Source organism: Zerene cesonia, chromosome 5, assembly GCF_012273895.1.
Source record: "Zerene cesonia ecotype Mississippi chromosome 5, Zerene_cesonia_1.1, whole genome shotgun sequence".
Lineage (NCBI taxonomy): Eukaryota > Metazoa > Arthropoda > Insecta > Lepidoptera > Pieridae > Zerene > Zerene cesonia.
In genome coordinates this window covers 5,842,905-5,861,734 of record NC_052106.1, presented here as the reverse complement: position 1 = coordinate 5,861,734, position 18,830 = coordinate 5,842,905, and the positions used below count along the sequence as shown (strand labels likewise).

Here is an 18,830-nt window from a genome sequence, read left to right as displayed (position 1 = left end):
GGTGTAGTGTACCAGAAAATGTAGTGAGGTAAATATTTCTGTACATTTTGAATGATATTTTTAATAAATAATTATTATTGATTAATGGATTATATATGGATCCAAGAACTATAATTTGTTCCTTAATCTTTATTAAATAAAATGTTACCTCTTTATAGAACAAGCATCACAACGAAATGTGCCGATGAAAGCAAAATGTTCCGCAGCCGACAACTGAATAAGAAAAAACGAAAATCATTAAAAAAGGAGAATATATCGCCCTCGGACGATTCGGATGATTCATATTATTCAAATTGAAAAATAAATTATACAATATTTATCTATGAGCCGACAAATGTATGAAAATAATAAATCAAGGTAGGTAGGGTATTTTCTAACATGTGATAATCACACTATCACACTTATATTATAAATGTAAAAGTTTGTTTGTTTGGATGTTTGTCAATGTTGGATTTTGATGAAATTTGGTATAAAGACAGGGTATGAGCTGACTTGGGTGATAAGATACTTTTCATCTCGATTAAATGCTCCCATGGGATAAATCACACCGAAAATGCTGTACAGATTTTGTTTTTTTTTTCAGCGTAATTAAATTTCTTTTTTTTTTCAGGTATAGTAAATAAATCAAATTATGGTGCTCAAGGTGCTTCCCAAATGGACTACGCTGGCATTATTCATACAATGTTTATCAGTGATTATTCATTTTTAACAATGTGACTGTTATTGTTTATGAGATAATATTTTTTATAATTTTTTGCTGTCATTGTGATATATTTAATAAACAATTACTACTTAATTTAATTGAAACCTATGTTTTTTTTACCCCAAATGAAATGAGTAATAATACACTCGGGATCTTGCAAACCAATTGATGGCTGGCTTAATTGATTTACTAATATTTCTTTATAACACTTCTCGACTGGCTCAACGGTAAATTATTATATTTGTTTCTTGAACTACACTCGAATAATGATAACATTTTTTTTCCCCTAATCGAAAGTACATTGTTGTAACATATGCACATCCTCTCTTTCCAAATATTAATTAATACTTCACAAAATCTACGTTATACCTACTCAGAGTTCAAATTTTAGGAGTTGGCATATAATAATACGTTACCTACCATTTAGGCAAGTCGTTCAACAAGAGTTGCCATGATCATAAAATTAACGAAAAATAATCAATGACGTTGTCATTTGTCAAATGTCATTGACCATTAATCATTAATGTCTAAATGTAAGTAGCTGGATCGTGAATCGTCGCGAGTGTTTTATTGATGTTGAATATTCTGTTATCGAAATGGAAACGTAGCGACATAAATACTGTGTTATCAATGATGCAACTAAATTTGTGATAAACGCGTTCGATAGCCATTTGTGCCGTAATTAGAATTATGTCAAACGATACTGATTTGTTTATATCGATACCGCGTTCTTCTTTAGCGGAATTCTGTAATAAATATCATAAATTAGTCGAAACTTTTTACTACGTTACGCTTTCTGAAACTACATCAGTGGTTGCTGAGCGAAATAAGGATTTGGTTTACTTCAAAGTTTTATTTAATTTAAATCCGGTGGACGAAAAATTCAACCCCCAGGAATTGGTGGAAAGAATTCAGGTAAGAATATAATTAGATTTAAATCTTAAGTTTTAATTCTTTTAAGTAGGTTAATTTTATATTTATTTTTCTTTTCTAATAAAATCGGTAATTTATTAATTGATTTCTTTTCGTTTTACTCTTTTCGTAATATTGATTTATGGAAAATCATACATTTGCATATTTTTATAAATTTCCTAAGTAGTCATAAGTGGGAACAACAAATTTATAGTAGACAATATACATAAACAAAATTCACATTCTTAATTCTTGGCATTTATCCTAAAAGAACATGCATTTGACACACAGTTTTTAATTGTCTTGCAAATAATATAACTCTTAGTGAATTGAAAACTCTTTAAATTATTTAACTAGGTGCTATCCAGAACGTCATATTTTTTTCTATATAATACTTTATTATGTTTATTTTATCCCCTATATGGACCATTAAATCATAATGAGGTAGAATCCGTACACAGTAATTTGTTGTTTCGTTATATGTAATTTTAATATATTTAGTAATGAAAGACCTTAAAATGCTTTAAATAAAATAATTAAAGCAAGTTTCATATATGGAACATCTTTAATTTTTTATTGTTTATGGGTTATCATCTTAGTTTTACAATGCTACTAGCCTTATCATACCCTAAATTCTATTTGACAATGAAATTTCCCAATGGAACTGTGCCATATGGGTTTACTTTACTTACTGGCCAACATTACAATTTTATTTGAAAGCATTATGAGGTAATTTTATGTGGTATGTGGTAATATTTCTGCCAGAATTAACAATTTACTTATTATAATAGTGATACTCAAATGTATTTATTTGAAATCCACAAAAACTGATATATTACTAAGTAGTAGTCCTCCCAATCTTTGCCGTGGTATATACTATATATATAGCCTAAAGCCTTAATAAATGGGCTATTTAAAACTGAAAGAATTTTCAGTTTCATTTTCATTTTCAGTGGACCAGGACTGACATAAGCGCGCTTAAACAAACCAACTCGAAGCTTTATAATATCAGTATATAATATAATTCTATAGTTGATGTGTTGAATTAATTAAGCACAATTTTTTAGCATTTATTTTTGAATTTTAATTTATAGTTACACACAAAATTGTGTAATAAAATTTATACCTTCTAATGAACTACCTTAAGTATAGCTATAAGCAAGCACAATAGAAACCCACATAGAAGCGACTTAGCAATACATAGCAAACACTCGCTAATATATTTAGTTTGATTAGTTGTTTCATTTCCTATAGTAAAATTGTTTATGGTGTGATGGATATGTTAGGTTTTTTTATACTATTCATTTACACACAATTGACCACAATCTCGCCTGTGTGTAAATGTAACATGTCTCAAGATGGATCTTGTTTCCCTAGAAGGTTCCAGTTCTCTCATCTCTTAATAAACCACAGTTTGGACTCGTTGAAGACACAAATTTAGGAAGACTTACAGTAATTCAGTAGTCTAGCAAACATTGGATATAATATGTTATTAGAATTAATCTGATAGTCGCTAAACTTAATAAAATAAATCACGGCACTGGCGAGATTATCAATGCTTACACTAATTATATAAAGTGAAATTAAGCAGCTTTCATGTAAAAGTAAGGCCAAAATCCGGGTTTGACACTCGTAAAATTGGATGCGCGTTTCGGCTTTGTGACAGAGGTCAGGCGCGTTCTGTTTGGGGGCCGCCTGCTGCAGTGGGCGCGAAACCCGGATCTCGGCTGCCCCGCTTCCCCTTCACTCGTGCGTGGAGGTGTGCGTATGCGCAGCGTACGATCGCTCTTCACGCTAGCGACGCTAGTCTTGCCGCGATAGAGGCCGCGATCGCACAAACGAGCCATGCCGCGCGACAAACACGCGCATTAAGCACGCAATTATTATGTACGCGCTTGACAACTCCCAGGTGAGCCGTGCGTTTAGCATAAAACAATTTTACGTCACGGATTTAGAAACGTTTCACGTATTACGTAGCTTTGTAATGATGCTCATTCAATTTAAAAGATCCCGGAAGTAGAGGCGGTTGGAACGTCATATAGCGATGCTAATTATTACGGAGTGTTCAAACATTGATAAATTATATGATTTATATGTTATAAGTGTTCAAGTTTTCGGTACGTCGACTTACGCTATAGATATTGGAAGCACGTGGGATCAATGAAAATACGAATATTCGAACTATTTCTTCGGAATGTGAATGCAGTGTGGTAATCAATGGTTTCTAAAAACATAATGATTTCTTAAGAATAGTTGCGATTGTTCGAACATTCATTAATTGAGTATTTAACAACTTGAATACTTGAATACCGACAGTACGAACAACTGTTGATGCTCAGTTAGTTAAGCATTTTAATTTAACTGCTAATTGTGATTGTGGCATGTGGATTTCGTTAGTGACGTATGTTAATTAGATCCATATATTTAAATCGTATAATATGTTCCATTACGAGAGAAGTTGATATAACTAAACGAAAAAAATAAACATAATTGAATGTACACAGTTATAGTAATGTTAATCTAAGTCCGGGTTCAGAAGGACATAGATTTGATTAAATAGGACAATCGTCCTTTTGCATAAAAAAAACTGTAACTGGACGATTGGAGACATTACTTACTACAAATGAAATCCTCTTAGTCTAATCTTGTTTGTATAAATTTTCTGAGTACATCGTCTCGATTACGTCCTATTCGAATCGTCAATGAGTTTTCAATAAAATTTATTTCTTGTTTTAATAAATACTCAATTATGATAATACAAAGATTGTATTATAAGTTGTCTAGGCTGTGAATGAGAATGAGAAAGGGGAATTTAAAATAATAGCAGCTCATTGTTGTTATTATGTTCTTAAAATTACCATTAGCTATCCAAACGTGTTCCCATTGTATGTTAGACGTTTTTGAAAAAGCATTTGGATAGTGTAAATTACTTACATGTAAAATTAATGCTTTTCGTGTCAATTAGTGCGATTATTAATTTTAAGATTATGGTTCTCTCAGAATAAATTCAGATGATCTTAGCAAACTTAGGTAATCTCATCTAATTTTGCTATATAATATATGATGTATAATATTTAGATTTTGTTAAATTCGTAAATAATAAGGTTTGAGGAATTTTTGCAAGTATTTTAGGTCCCATATTTTTCCCATATAACTTTATACGCGTTCGATGTTATATGCGGGTACCTCTTGCAGTTGCGTCTGCATCCGGTTTTGCGGTTAAGTTTCACACGGTCTTCTAGGTCACAAATAAATGTATGGTCTAAACACTTAATTGTAGAAATAATGATTCATTTCAATAATTAATTTGCACGCTTTAATTCGGAGTAGTTTAATAGACGTTACTATACATATAAACCTTCATCTTGAATCACTCTATCTATTAAAAAAAAACATAAAATCCGTTGCGTAGTTTTAAACATTGAAGTTGCTGTCTCTGTCAGGGACAGAGAAAGCAACTTATCTTATATTATTATGTAGTGAGATATAAATGAATGTCAATATTCTAATTAAAATCAATGTTCGTCTTAAGAAAAATTAAATCATAGTATGTACATACTTAATGTACGTAGAACGAAGTATATATTTCAATGTCCAAACAGTAAAAAAAAAACTAAGATTGCGCTAGAATCCCGGACCCTTTATCGCTGTTCACATCTTCAAAATGACATATGTCGAAGTACAGATTAGATAACATTGCAAGTCCAAAGACGCTTTACACAATTGTCACGAACGTGAAAGTAATTAGGGATTAAATACACAATCTTACGTAGCGAGCCGGTGCAGCGGCATAGTAGCGGTTGAACTCGGATATAAGTGCGGACTTTCACTCCGGCGAACTATAGTGTAATTTATATTCACCCGTTATCCACTACGTCCGATCACGGATTTGAATCTAATAGCTCCGCTTGGCATAATTTTCGAAAATTTCTTCACGGATATTGCTGCTTTCAACGTGTTGTATGAAATATGTTTAAAGTATAGCATATAATGATATAGATAATTGTCTCTTACGAATAGGTGTACTTATATCGTTCAAAATCAACTTACTTTTAATTTCAACAATGATTACTCACTAAATAACAAGGACTAGGACTTAAATTAAATATAGGTACTGGGATATGAGTGGTGCAAATAAATATGATGTACAGTCATAATAAACATTCAGATTGATGCCGGATACAGAATGTAGGTAGGTACGAGTTATAACAAATATGTTCGTCCGGCTCTATTATCACACGATCATTATTTTTGATTGTGTGCCGGTCACGGATTTGAATAATGTTGTATCATCAATATCAAAGTAAATATATTATGTCCATGGTAACAAACTGGCTGTACAGTTTCTTAAGGATTAGATTCTCTGTCTTACACTCGGAGCTAATAAAGTGATCATTAGCACTGTTCAACCGACGATATATGGACGTTTTCTCTTTTGGATTTTATTGAGGGTATGTTGAGTTTAGCTTTGTTAACATCTAAATTTGCATTTGTAACATCAAAATATTAAAGTCTTAACTGGTACACAGAGGGAACAGTCTTATCTTCCATACACTGTGTAATTGTATGTTGGAAATATATGAATTTAAAAACATTATTGACCTTTGACAGCGTGTTCTCTATGAATAGATTCATATTGTATTTCTTGTTTGGTTTTGTCATGCTTCCATAAAATCAAACTTTATTTGTTAATATTATGCTGTCTCCGAAAAAGATCAATACAAAGTATCGTTAAATTATTTGAAGAAAGAGTGAAACGCCGCGAAAATTAGTTAATATAAAACCAACATGATGCACAAACACGCGATTAAAATGTTATGTAACCCATCTTCTACGTTAAAAATCTAACATCATATTCGAATCGGTCGTATATACCAACATTAAGTTCATGAAAATGGACATGAATCAAATAACAAAGATAACATTGGATGTTGTAAAGCTATCGATACTAAAATATCGCAGTAGTATATTTAACAATAGACCACTCGATGATGGGTTAATATTCGTGATGACACATCAATAGAATAATTAATCAATGCTGTTTCTAATACCACTACGTATTAGCATTTTATGTCACAACTCATAATGTTTGCAGTTTAGCTGAACGATTCAAAAGTACTTCGTGCCGTATATGTGTTAATTAGTAAATTAAATAAAATATTACCTTTTTTTATTAGGCGTAGTCGAGGCTATAATCACAGAGCCACTACATATGAATTAAAGGTAAATCAGAGATTATACGTCCTCTCTTGTATTCCTAGTACCATCATGATATTCACATTAATGTTTCGTTTATTGTAAACAATTTAATGACCTATAAAACATGCTAAAAATACCCATATAAAGTGAACCTTCAAGTTGTAAATAAATAAGAATTTAGCCGAGAACATTCACCACAGTGCATGCCGATTCTTGAAACGTAAAAACGTGCTTTATATAAAAGTATGTGATACGATCATGCTATAAAAGGAGTATACATAGTGTCTACTAATTATATGTACCTGAAAATTAGAGCAGTATAACCTTTATCGACAGACGACAACGTAAAGCGTGTCAATCCGTGTGTTCCACTAAATGATAATTAACGATCGGCACGCGTCGGACTCGTAGTGCTTGTTGGAACAGTATCGTTTGCTGCCTCCTGCGAATTAATCATACTGCTTAAATTTTTATTTAATCAAACTTAACCATAACGGTAGGTAGGTCTGTACTATCGAAATAAAGCTACCCAGTTGTTTTATGTTTACATATTTGTGTATGTGTAAGTGTGTCGCGTGCGCTGCTCGCATCCTGTTGGCGGTGACGACACATCGCACGACTCGGCGTCGCCCGAATACTCCCATATCATTGGCCACGCTTATCTTCCAAACGACCGATAGAATTTCTCCAGTAGTAAACGGAACTAGTAATTGTATCGATACGAAACCAATGCTCAGATTTACGCGGTTTTGATGCGATACGCATTACAAAAGAGCGATTGCGCTGTAGTTGTTTTGCCTGTGAAGTGAGCGTGCTTGATGGGGAAAGCCGTAACAATAGAACGTAATGACAAGTATTAATCTATACGCAGAAAGAAACTGGTCTGAAGGACTTTCGTTGAATGTGGTACGCATGTTTTTATTTACAAGGTGAAATAAATTTGCATCTATCATTGCGACAATGACTATAGATACAAGTTTATGTTTATGAACACTTAAAACTTATGCACTAGTGTTGTATGTTGTTTAATTTTCAACTTATTCTATTTTATTGATTTCTTTCATAACATTAGATTATCGTTTTATTCATCAATGTTGTCTACACTGTTTTAAATATCCAGTTTATTTCCTTTGTCATGAAAATGTTAATATTTCTTTTACTTGTGTATCGTGTATGTTATTTTTTTTATTGTTTTTAATTTGTTTTGACATGTTTGCAATCACTAGACGCACGTCCAAACGCGTCAGCTTTTGCATAATAATTGTTTTAACTCCGACGAAACCGATCAGGTATTTCAAGGTTAGTGTTATTGTGTGAACATAGCAAGTGTTTAATGATAATATCATTATGTTCAATAAAAAACAGAGCATGTACTCAAATGCTCAATTCGTTGCTACGCTTGACGTTTTACCCTCGAGGTCTCTTAAGATGGATACACTTTCAATTCGATAATTACTAAGAACTAAGAAGCCACTAGTCACCAATTTATTAATGTCAATCGCGTTGCCAGACAGTCGAGATAAGTATATCACTAAAAATAACTGTGTTTTTGGGATATTATAAGTGAAACTAAAATGTTCTTTCACATTGCTCTTATTTACGTAATATTAGATATTGAACTTCAGAGGCTAACTTTTAAAGAACTACTTTCCTTTTTGAACTGACGTCCCAAAAAAAGAAGGAATTTCTGAATTCGATTGATCGTTTTTTTTTCGTTAATTCCAAGGAGCTTCAAAAGATTAGCTTGATTTTTGCATTTGGAGTGGTATCTCCTCCCGTCAGAAACGTTGGTGACATTCTATGTAGAAAAGAATCATTTTCTTTGGTTTTGAATCTGTATAAGATTCTCGGGAAACAATGTAAACAAACACTACACAAATCACAATGCAGTTTTCTCATGTCTACGTCACTACCTGTTTACTCCGACGGTGCCTTGATTCCGCGAACTCGTAAAATTGAAATGGCCAAATTTACTTGATTACTTAATAAGATTTTTAAAATGTATTCATGTTATCTTTATTGACAGCTGAGTGAATGGACACAGATTTAATTCAAAGAAAATAAAAATATATAAATTCATCGATGCACATTTCTTACGCTATTGATAGCAATATATTTTAGTTTAATAGGTTGTATTTGAAAAGAGGTTTTTGTAAAAAGAGTATTTTTAATTGCTATCATTTGTTATGTGACACGTCCGATGTCGTGTCTTCTAACAACTGTGTAGTGTTTTGTGTCATAAAATACTCACTGATCATGTTTTTTCTAATGTGACTTAGCATTGGCTCTGTCTAAAATAGCGGAACTCTGTGTGTCCTACGTCACCACAGCTGATGCAATAATAATTAACCTTCTAAATTACAATCAGACGTCAAGGCACGCCTTGTGGCTGATAGAGAGATTTTCGTCTCTATATTTATATGAATATTATATTCTTTCAGTTTTTGTCTACATTCCGAAACTGTTTTATATCTTGAATATGCATGGATTCGACTAAAATTATGATAGGAAAAACGTCACTTTCCTCCTTGAATAAAACGTGTATCTCGTACAAATATGTAAGTGTTTAATACGAAAAACGATGACCTGCATTAGCTGTGAGTGCTACCGCAAAAATTTAGGACAAATGTGTTAAACATTTGATACATCAATCCTCCCGAGCACATGGTCGCAAAGTTTATTACGAGGCGCAGAGTATAAACAGGAAAAAAACGTAAACAAACAATAACTCCACGAACGTAAACGCGTGTAACTAAAGTGGGGAATCCAATGGGTTTTTTTGCCTAAGGTCGTTAGAGGAAACTATAAATTTGGTTTTGTTTTTATAGATTTGTAATTGGTAATCATTGACAATAGTTAGCGTAATTAACAATTAAATATCAGACGAAATCTTCGTTATATGTATTGAAATTGTACCTATTTATTAATTATTATACAATGACTTACTTATTACATTCTTTACCTTTATATATAACTACCCGCGGTTTCACCCGCTTTAGTCCGTATCCCGTAGAAATATCGGGATAACAAATTGCCTATTCCAGTTGTCCAGCTGTCTACGTACCAAATTTCATTGCAATCGGTTCAGTAGTTTTTGCGTGAAAGAGCAACAAACACACACACATCCTTACAAACTTTCGCATTCGCATTAGTAGGAAGTAGGATATTTAAGCACTATTTAGTTCGTTATACTGATGCTGTTTCGTTATATGGCTTTGTTCCTTGGGCTCGTGACTTTCAAAATGCTCCATCCTGACTGTTTGCTATCTTACCGATACAATCTAGACATTTCACATTTTATTCGTTAGCTACCCTATTTTCATCGCGATTTATTCACGATGGGCAACCCTAGATGCGCGTTGATGTTTTGTGCGCGCAATATTTTTTTAGAAAGTAGCATCCGGCTGCGCTGTGCTAGCCGGACCGCTTCCGGGTTTTCTGTTCAGATCTGCACACCACAAATTGATTCAGCCGCAAATTAAAAAAGAACTTATCCGACAATTACTAAATATACATAAATGAGATTATTGAATCAAATGCTAATACGTCATAATCAAATCATTGAGTGACTTGTATAAATCTAATTTTAGAAGGTTTAACAACTTTTTTGGAGTAATTATATTGGCAATTGTCGACTTGAGGTAGAAAATGCTTACTTCATAATATTATGACTAGCTAATAAACCAGCGTATGTAAACACAAAATAGACTAATCTCTTTAATCCAGAGCCAGCAAGAATTACAAAAAATTACAGAAATTAGGTACAGCATAACTGATTCCAGCAGTTCTAACGATATTGTCCTTCGAATGACGCTGCTAATTACATTGTTCCCTATTGAATAGGTTTTCGTTGGTCATTGTTTTAATTCGACGAAGTAATTAATTTTGTATTAAGTCATTTCGTTGATAAGGCAATGTCAATCATAAAATGTGCACTTCGTATTTTTTTAATAACACTGACACTTGATTCTGTTATTGCAATTTAGAAACTACCTACAAACGGCTTCCGAACCGACCGTGATCAATCTGCGTTAAAATTTAGGCCTTATTGGTCCTATAGTTTTTTATTTACAGACTCATACGTATTATGGGATTACAAATTCGTCACATGACTAATAGATACTTACATTAAAATAATTATTGAGTACGCCTCATTTAATATTTGCTTAATAAAACTAATGAAAAATGTTGCATATTTCTACAATTTAAGGTTTAAATTCTCTCATCAATAGGTACTGTTTGAAACTCACGACGGTTTTTATTGCAGCGTGGTGGCAACGCTCTTTAAATGAAGCTCAATATAAACCAGGATTTGAATTCTTTTTGAAGAAGTTTTGTTTGAATGTGTAATTCTATTTACTTGGCAAATGCGCGTAAAATCAGATTTTCGATCTCAGATTCTCAGCTAGGTTAAGTGAACGCTGTCTCAACACGGATGTTGCCGTGACTAAGAAGTAAATTTAGTTTCGTTCTACGATAACGGGTTTTAACACTCGACTAATATCGAGATTATTGATTGAAAGAGCACTATTTTGTAAAATTTTTGTAAATAATGAATTATAACCGGTACCAGGGAACGCACGTTAAAGGTCATTGATCATCTGTAGATCCGCTTTGGTGCCCCCCTGACCCTGTCTTGCGTCGGCGCCGAGTAGCATTAAATTAAATATGCTTATTGATTATTACTTATACATGCATCGTTAAATTATATATTTATATAGTATTGAAAACTATATATTATTCTCGGTCATTATAAAAATGATAAAAATTATATTCAAGCGAAACTGTTGATTTATCGCCGTGAATATATTTCAGTTCTCACGTCGTTTAAATTAATGTTACATAATTACTGTACTATATGAATTCACATCCGTGAGTCTGTGGTCAACATAGAGAGCGATAATACTGTACGTCACTGCATGTTATCTACTCCGAGGGTATGACGTCAAAAACTTAATTGTGTTTTGTGTCAAAGCTCGTTTATTTACATTGCTCCGATGCCAACTATTTACTTGGTAATATGTAGTATGGAAAAGTAAACTGATCGTTTCCGTTTCATTTTAATATTGATACTGTTAAACGTTATTGCAACCTTAGGTAACCAAAGAGTGCGAGTATCGTGATGCTAGTTTTAAGTTGACCAACAGATACATATAAATATAGATCACTTGTAAGTGATAAGGCCGCCTTCTGTGCTGTATGTTTTAGCGTAAGTTTTGTTGTATTTATTTCGGCTGCGTTGACAGCACAATAAAGTGTTTAAAAAAATGTATGTTAATTAAGGTCATATAGACAATATATAAAAATCTCTAAATAATGAAACATACATAAATCGCCATATAGAGACCGATTTAACCGAGTGTTATTGTTGCAGAAATATGTGGAGTCATCACTGGGATGGGCTGCAGAACGTGGCGAGGACTCGAGTTACGACTCGGAGTGCGAGGACGAGGGCGGGCACCGGACCGCGTCGCGTACTCCCTCCGACACCCTCGCGGCGGAGTTCGCAGAGTACGTCACACTTGCGCCGGCGCCGCCGCAGCCTAACCAGGTACGGTATTTATAGAATTTCGACTCGAGTTGCGTCTTTCACTTCGCGGCAAGGCTGCATGATAAGCGGTGGATGTGATGCTTATGATTTAATTGCAACGTTTGAGGTTGCAATTTTGGAAAACAAAAAAAAAATGTTCTAATTTATACATTATTGATTAATTTAGTTTTGTTTGTAATTTTATACAAGATTGAAACTATAAACTTCCATTCTTCTTGCATCTAAGTTTCACATTATTTTAACTCTACCTTCAAAGTTAGACCAAGTTCTATTTATAAATTTTATTAGGTCAATTCGTTGTACAGGAGTTATTGAGAAACTTAGACAATAACTTTTGAAGCGCGTTGCTGTGATGTAATTTTATTTTATTTACCGTGTCACTGTTACGTCAGCTAACACGGTCAGACAACGTTATGTAACGTTGGTTATTTATCTAGGTTATGACAACTTAGAAAAACCCTTTAGTTACCGTGGAATGTTTCAGTTAATTGATTTGTTATCAGTTATTTTTCTATTGAAACAATATTAAGGTTTCCCGCAGTTTTACCGCTTAAATTTCATGTGCGACTGTATTCACTAACAATCTTAATAATCCCTGTTATTTATATTATTAAATAGATTCTAATTATGATCTCCAATTCTTCCTGTCAAGTAAGTTATAAAGATATATTACTAGATTTTTGAAGAAATGGTGAAACGATGCCATCATCTATATGATAAATGAAATGACCAATTGTTTGTACTTTTATATATATACCATAGAGTGTAGTGTAGTACTCTGTGGTGTATTTTAAAAGTACTATGGCTTTGATAAAGTTTACAACTTTTACTCATGAAAAATTAAAGGCAGTCATTGGAACCATTCTTCCAGGCAAAAATCGAGTTCGCCGTGAAACTCGGCTATTCTGAGAGCCTAGCCCGCACGGCACTGAAGCGCTTAGGGCCGGACCCGCCTCGCAATGAACTGTTAGCCGAGCTGATAAAGCTAGCGGCGAAGCGGCCACAGAGGGCCCCTTCGCCACCGCAGCCCCTCGACCCCGAGCCGACACCGGACCGGGCGCCGCTGAGACACATCGTCATAGATGGCAGCAATGTCGCTATGAGGTAAGAATTTATAGGGATGATATGAGGGTATCCACAAATATTTTCGAGAATTCAGTTAATGTAAATGAAGGCTGATATGTTGCAAGTATTAGTATACAATTTTATTAGAAACATTTCTAAGGATAAATATAAATAGCTATTCTTTCTGACGAAACGCAAAAAATTACGTTCGTTGAACATTTTATATACAAAAAAAATTATTTCTAACAATTATATTCATCAAATGTTTGAATTCCTGCAATAATCTTATCAAAAATAATGGTATCGTTGAAAATATTGATCCATTGTGATGAATTGTAAATGCATAATAGTGTAGCACTTTACTATTATTAGACAATGGCGATGTGAATAAAACATTAATTATACAACGTCTTAGAATACACACGATACTCAGTCCACAACAAAGAGAAATATTTTATTTAGATCCAGTCGCAAAATCATATTATAACGATCGAAACACTGAATAATGTTAAAATAAATGGGTTCTTAATAGGAAGAAACATATTGAGAAAATTAGTATGAAGGAGTCAAGTTTTACCTAATGCTTTGTACTGTCATGTCGTTTCATGGAAATCCGTAATAATGTAGTTTTAATTAAATATAGGTATCTACTTTTATGGAACTGGTTACACAGTGCAATAGATGTGAAATAGCTGTTTACAATTAAGACGAAACGGGTTAATTGGTTGCTTGTTTGTTTTATAAAATCATTGATTAGATTTGATTTTCGTAAAGGCCTCATGCATGTATGTTGTAATTATACCTATATAATATTGCGGTAGTGATTTTTTGCATATAAATTTTTATGTGCCTACTTGATAATTTAGATAAAATTAACATCCAATTTTATTGCTGTGTTATAATTCAAAATATTTTTTTATCATTGTCTATTATAATACCGATACGCGGAAGAGTTTTCAAAAGATATCCGCTTTAGACTTATAATTATAAATTTTTATGTGTATAACTTTTGTTTACAGTCACGGCAACAAAGAGGTGTTCTCATGCCGAGGTATCGAGATTTGCGTGGACTGGTTCCGCGCGAGAGGTCACAAGGAAATCACGGTCTTCGTACCGAAGTGGCGGAAAGAAGCTTCGAGACCCGACAACCCCGTGTCCGACCGCGACTCGCTCGAGCGGTTGGAACGTGATCGCGTGCTGGTCTACACACCCAGCAGGCTCCTTGGCGGGAAACGCCTCATTTGCTACGACGACAGATACATACTGAGACTCGCCGCAGAAACGGACGGAATTGTAGTTTCTAATGACAACTACAGAGACCTAGCAGCAGAGAGCCCCGAATTCAGGAAAGTTATCGAGGAAAGGTTGCTCATGTATTCCTTCGTCAACGACCGGTTCATGCCGCCAGACGACCCTCTCGGTAGGTCTGGACCGACGCTAGACGCTTTCCTCCGCGCCCCTCCTTCCCGCGCTGACCCCCCACCCCCCTGCCCCTACGGAAGGAAATGTACGTACGGCAACAAATGCAAGTTCCACCACCCAGAAAGAGCCGGCAGACCGCACAAGTCGGTCGCGGAAAAATTGTCTGAACGCGCGGCCAGGAAAGCGCATTTGCACACCCTAAGCCTGCCGCCTGGTGGGAGACCGACGGATAATAAGAAGCCGTTAGCGAGAGCACATTCAGCCACTCCAAGATTGGCTGATCCAACGCTTGCAACACATTTCGATAGAGCCCAAATTCAACCGGGACCTTCACACCCCCCACCCGACGCGAATCCGCATAGGAAACTAGCTCGACAGCTAACATTGAACCCGGCGTGTGATCCGAGATTACACGCAACTGCCGCTAGAGTATCGTCTGCGCCTGTCGGCGCTATGGGTGCTATGCCCCCACACATGGCCGGAGTGTCCATATCTCCTTGCGCATCAGAAGGCGCTCTCCAACTCTGGGAAGCCAGGAGACGAATGCACTATCACTTGGCTAACATCTTTCCAGAAGCGCAAGTCGCGGAAGTAATGGCTGCGTACCCAGAAGAAACGGACGCGCAGAAGATGTGCGCTATCATCCTGGCGCGGTACAGGCCGAGCGAAGCGACACTTCCTCATCCTATACACTGAGGAGACAAATTCAAATAATGGTCGAGGATTATTCTCAATTTATGTGGAAATCGAGCTTTAATTCGCCGATCAATTCAGGATTTGAATATGGAATTGATTCTAGCTTTGCATACCTCATTTAAATTATTTGGCTAAATGAGAAGTAGTGGACCTGTGGAGCTCAGGATTATAGAAAGATTGTCGATGTTGTTGCCTTGCTGCGTTTGAAACAACGAAATCTCTTGACGCTTTATGTCACTATTATTATTTGGATTGACTTGCTGTGCCAATGTATGAATGGTGATTTTATCATTCGAAGGCATTTAGTTGACTTTTTTTATGTGCTTCTAAGAAGCATATGGTGTTATTTAATTGACTTAAATTTAGACACCATTTAAATGTACAAATTCATGTTAAATTTATACTTTTTTCATTGTATCATTAAAGGTAATCACAATAAATAACCATTTTAGAAATTCTAGTGCCTCAAATAACATTGCCCTTTTTATATCCTCTTTAATAGGCTTTTAATAACATAGTTTTATATTGCAATAACATTAGATAAAGTTGTGTGATGGTATAAATCATTATTGGTACTATGTACCAAATTGAATTCTTTATCTTATAGTTAATAAATTATAAGTTTTATAGGTTATATGATATATAATATATGTCCCTAATAAATTTATTTACATTTATCAAAATCATGATTTTGTATAAAAGCATAGCTTAACTAAAATGCACCTTTGGCGTTGGCCAATTTATTATTGTATAAGCAAAATAAGACATTTAATATAGGGTAACATATATATGGTCACTGTATAACATATTTTATTGTTGAAGGCCAGATAAAAGTAAAATAGTCATTTTATATAGAAATAATTTTGTAACACTGTTTGATTTGTATTAAATTGAACTTATGAAAACCTTAATGCAATGCATACAATCGTAAGATATATGTTATCTACAAATGTGAAGTGCTCCATACATTTTTGTAGTTATTTTTTTATTATTTTATGGAGTATTGCACTTAGTATAATAACGGGAATTGAATTTCACCAACAGTATATGTAAAACATCTTATGTGTTGATGAAATTTGATTGATTGAGTACTCAAAATAGAAATACATCATACAAGCTTTTTGCAAGATTTTGAGTACTATGGAAACATTTCCTAGAGAAATGGCAAACATTGTTGTCTTTTTTGACATAGGTATAGCAAAATAAATAAATAAATTGTCAAATAAATGGTTTTATTTCATCATTCTTTCAACTTAACTCTATTTGGATTATTAGATATTCTTTTAAGTATCATATTCATATAGGATTTTCTATCACTTTTTTTACTTCCGGAAAATTCAATAAAGTTCTGTCCACTGAATTTATTCATTGCATTTCCTAGCTTTGTGTTTTCTGATGGTGAAAATACTCTAGTCTTCTTATCTTTTCTGTGTAAATAAGGATAGGTTAAAATTTGGCTGGAAGTGTCCATATCCATAGATTCTTCTTTTTCACAACTTTTTGTAATACTAATTTCTTTTATAATTGGTTGTTTTTTCTCATAAATATCTTCTATAACACTCTGAATGTCTAATAGACAATTTTTCTTGATGCCAAGGCAACTTGTAGCTATTCCAAAATTAATAGCACTTGTTTTTCTAAGATCTTTCAAACAAATAAAAGGTATGGAATGAGTTTGACAATCTTCAATAAGTGATTCAACTAAAACTTTTGGGTTTACTTCTGATTCTATTAAGATTGCAGAACAAATTCCACTTTCTATTGAATTTTGGCATTCTGAAATACCAAAAAGTAGTCCCTCTACTTTTCTGAAAGTAAAACAGTTCAGATGAATGATTTTTTTTCACAAAGTATTTTATTTTTGTATTAGAAAAATATTGTTCCAATAATTATATTATATCTGATATTTTTAATACCTACTTTATTGGTGGAGGCTTTGGCCTCTTTTCTTTGGGTATTGACTTAATTTCGTTCCAGTGTAATTTCTTAAATGTAGGTATATTGATACAATGCTTCTGAAGAACTGCTTCCAAACTTGCTATTTCAGGATCTGATGCCAGAGGCCTGAAAAGTTATAACTGTCATCATCAGTCCATATATGTTGTAAATGTGGGCCTCCCATGAGGTCCATAATTCAAAAAAATTGGCTAAATATGGGTTGGCAGATATCTTCAAACTTTTTATTCTTAGTTATGCCAGTTTTCTAACTATGATTTCAGTGACCGTTTTGAGCAGTGGTGATTTTAATAATGTGCAGATAGATTGGAAAATTAATTTATTTCTTACGGGCTCGCCAGGTCTTAAACCACCGACTCATAACCACTTAGCGACCTATTCTCAAAGAGATAATAGTAATAGTATTTATATAAAAAAACAATTCTTAGTAGTTTTAGACTTAATAAATAAATGAATGTTAAAATAATATTACCAAGTAACAGGATCTGGGCGGCAAACTACATTTTTAATAGTTTTCTTTAATTTAGTCTTGCTCATTGGTTTTATATTCTTAACCTTTGCAGCTGGTATGGATTCCATTTCGACGTATTAATTTTTAACAATGCAGTAAAACAATATAAAGTACACAAGACAGGTTATTATTTTGTTCGCACTGGAAATCTTTTCTTATGCCTAATGCATTGCAATTTGCATAATAAACAACCCAAATGATAATGCGATGAAGAAATCAATTGCTAACAATCATTCAATTTTTAACTTATTTCACAGCAATCATTAAAATATACGAATCTTATTTTTCCAAATTCCTTCGTTATCAAAACTCGTAACAGATATGACAGGTACTATGTATTATGTCAACTTTGAAGTTGACAGTTGACACAGCCGGGTTCTCAGATTGCGTTCCTTAATTATTCATGTTAAAAAAAAAATATAAAAGAAATTAATTATAATGCTTCTAATACACTAAATAAAACTGTAAGATGTATTAGAAATTTCTAACATATGAAATGATTCTGTTGCGCTCAAACGTATGCTCTGTCTTGTGGTCACAAAAAAAGATCTAAGAAAGAAAAAAACAAAAATCTACGACGCGAAGTTAAAAAAAAATATAAAAGAAATTAATTATAATGCTTCTAATACACTAAATAAAACTGTAAGATGTATTAGAAATTTCTAACATATGAAATGATTCTGTTGCGCTCAAACGTATGCTCTGTCTGGTGGTCACAAAAAAAAGATCTAAGAAAGAAAAAAACAAAAATCTACGACGTGAACTCCGTATTATGGCTCTAATGTAAACGCTGGCAACGCGTTGTGAGTTGTGAC

General features: G+C 33.7%; 2 protein-coding genes across 3 annotated transcripts; one reads left to right on the top strand and one right to left on the bottom strand.

Moving 5' to 3' along the window:
- Positions 1 to 1,238: 1,238 nt before the first annotated feature.
- On the top strand, positions 1,239 to 16,771 carry LOC119839959 (probable ribonuclease ZC3H12B). Of its 2 annotated transcripts, none has more exons than XM_038366417.1 (4): positions 1,239 to 1,618; positions 12,189 to 12,365; positions 13,237 to 13,469; positions 14,450 to 16,771. In XM_038366417.1, exons 1-4 carry the CDS (start codon positions 1,394 to 1,396, stop codon positions 15,546 to 15,548), a joined length of 1,734 nt encoding a protein of 577 aa, XP_038222345.1. In that variant the 5' UTR covers positions 1,239 to 1,393; the 3' UTR covers positions 15,549 to 16,771. The 2 variants fall into 2 exon arrangements, with proteins under 2 accessions (XP_038222345.1, XP_038222346.1); XM_038366418.1 differs by lacking the exon at positions 1,239 to 1,618 and adding an exon at positions 3,375 to 3,524.
- LOC119839960 lies at positions 16,764 to 18,373 on the bottom strand. The gene is made up of 3 exons (XM_038366420.1): positions 17,977 to 18,373; positions 17,469 to 17,612; positions 16,764 to 17,356 (listed from the first exon to the last, which is right to left on the bottom strand). Exons 1-3 carry the CDS (start codon positions 18,081 to 18,083, stop codon positions 16,789 to 16,791), a joined length of 819 nt encoding a protein of 272 aa, XP_038222348.1. The 5' UTR covers positions 18,084 to 18,373; the 3' UTR covers positions 16,764 to 16,788.
- Positions 18,374 to 18,830: the final 457 nt, after the last annotated feature.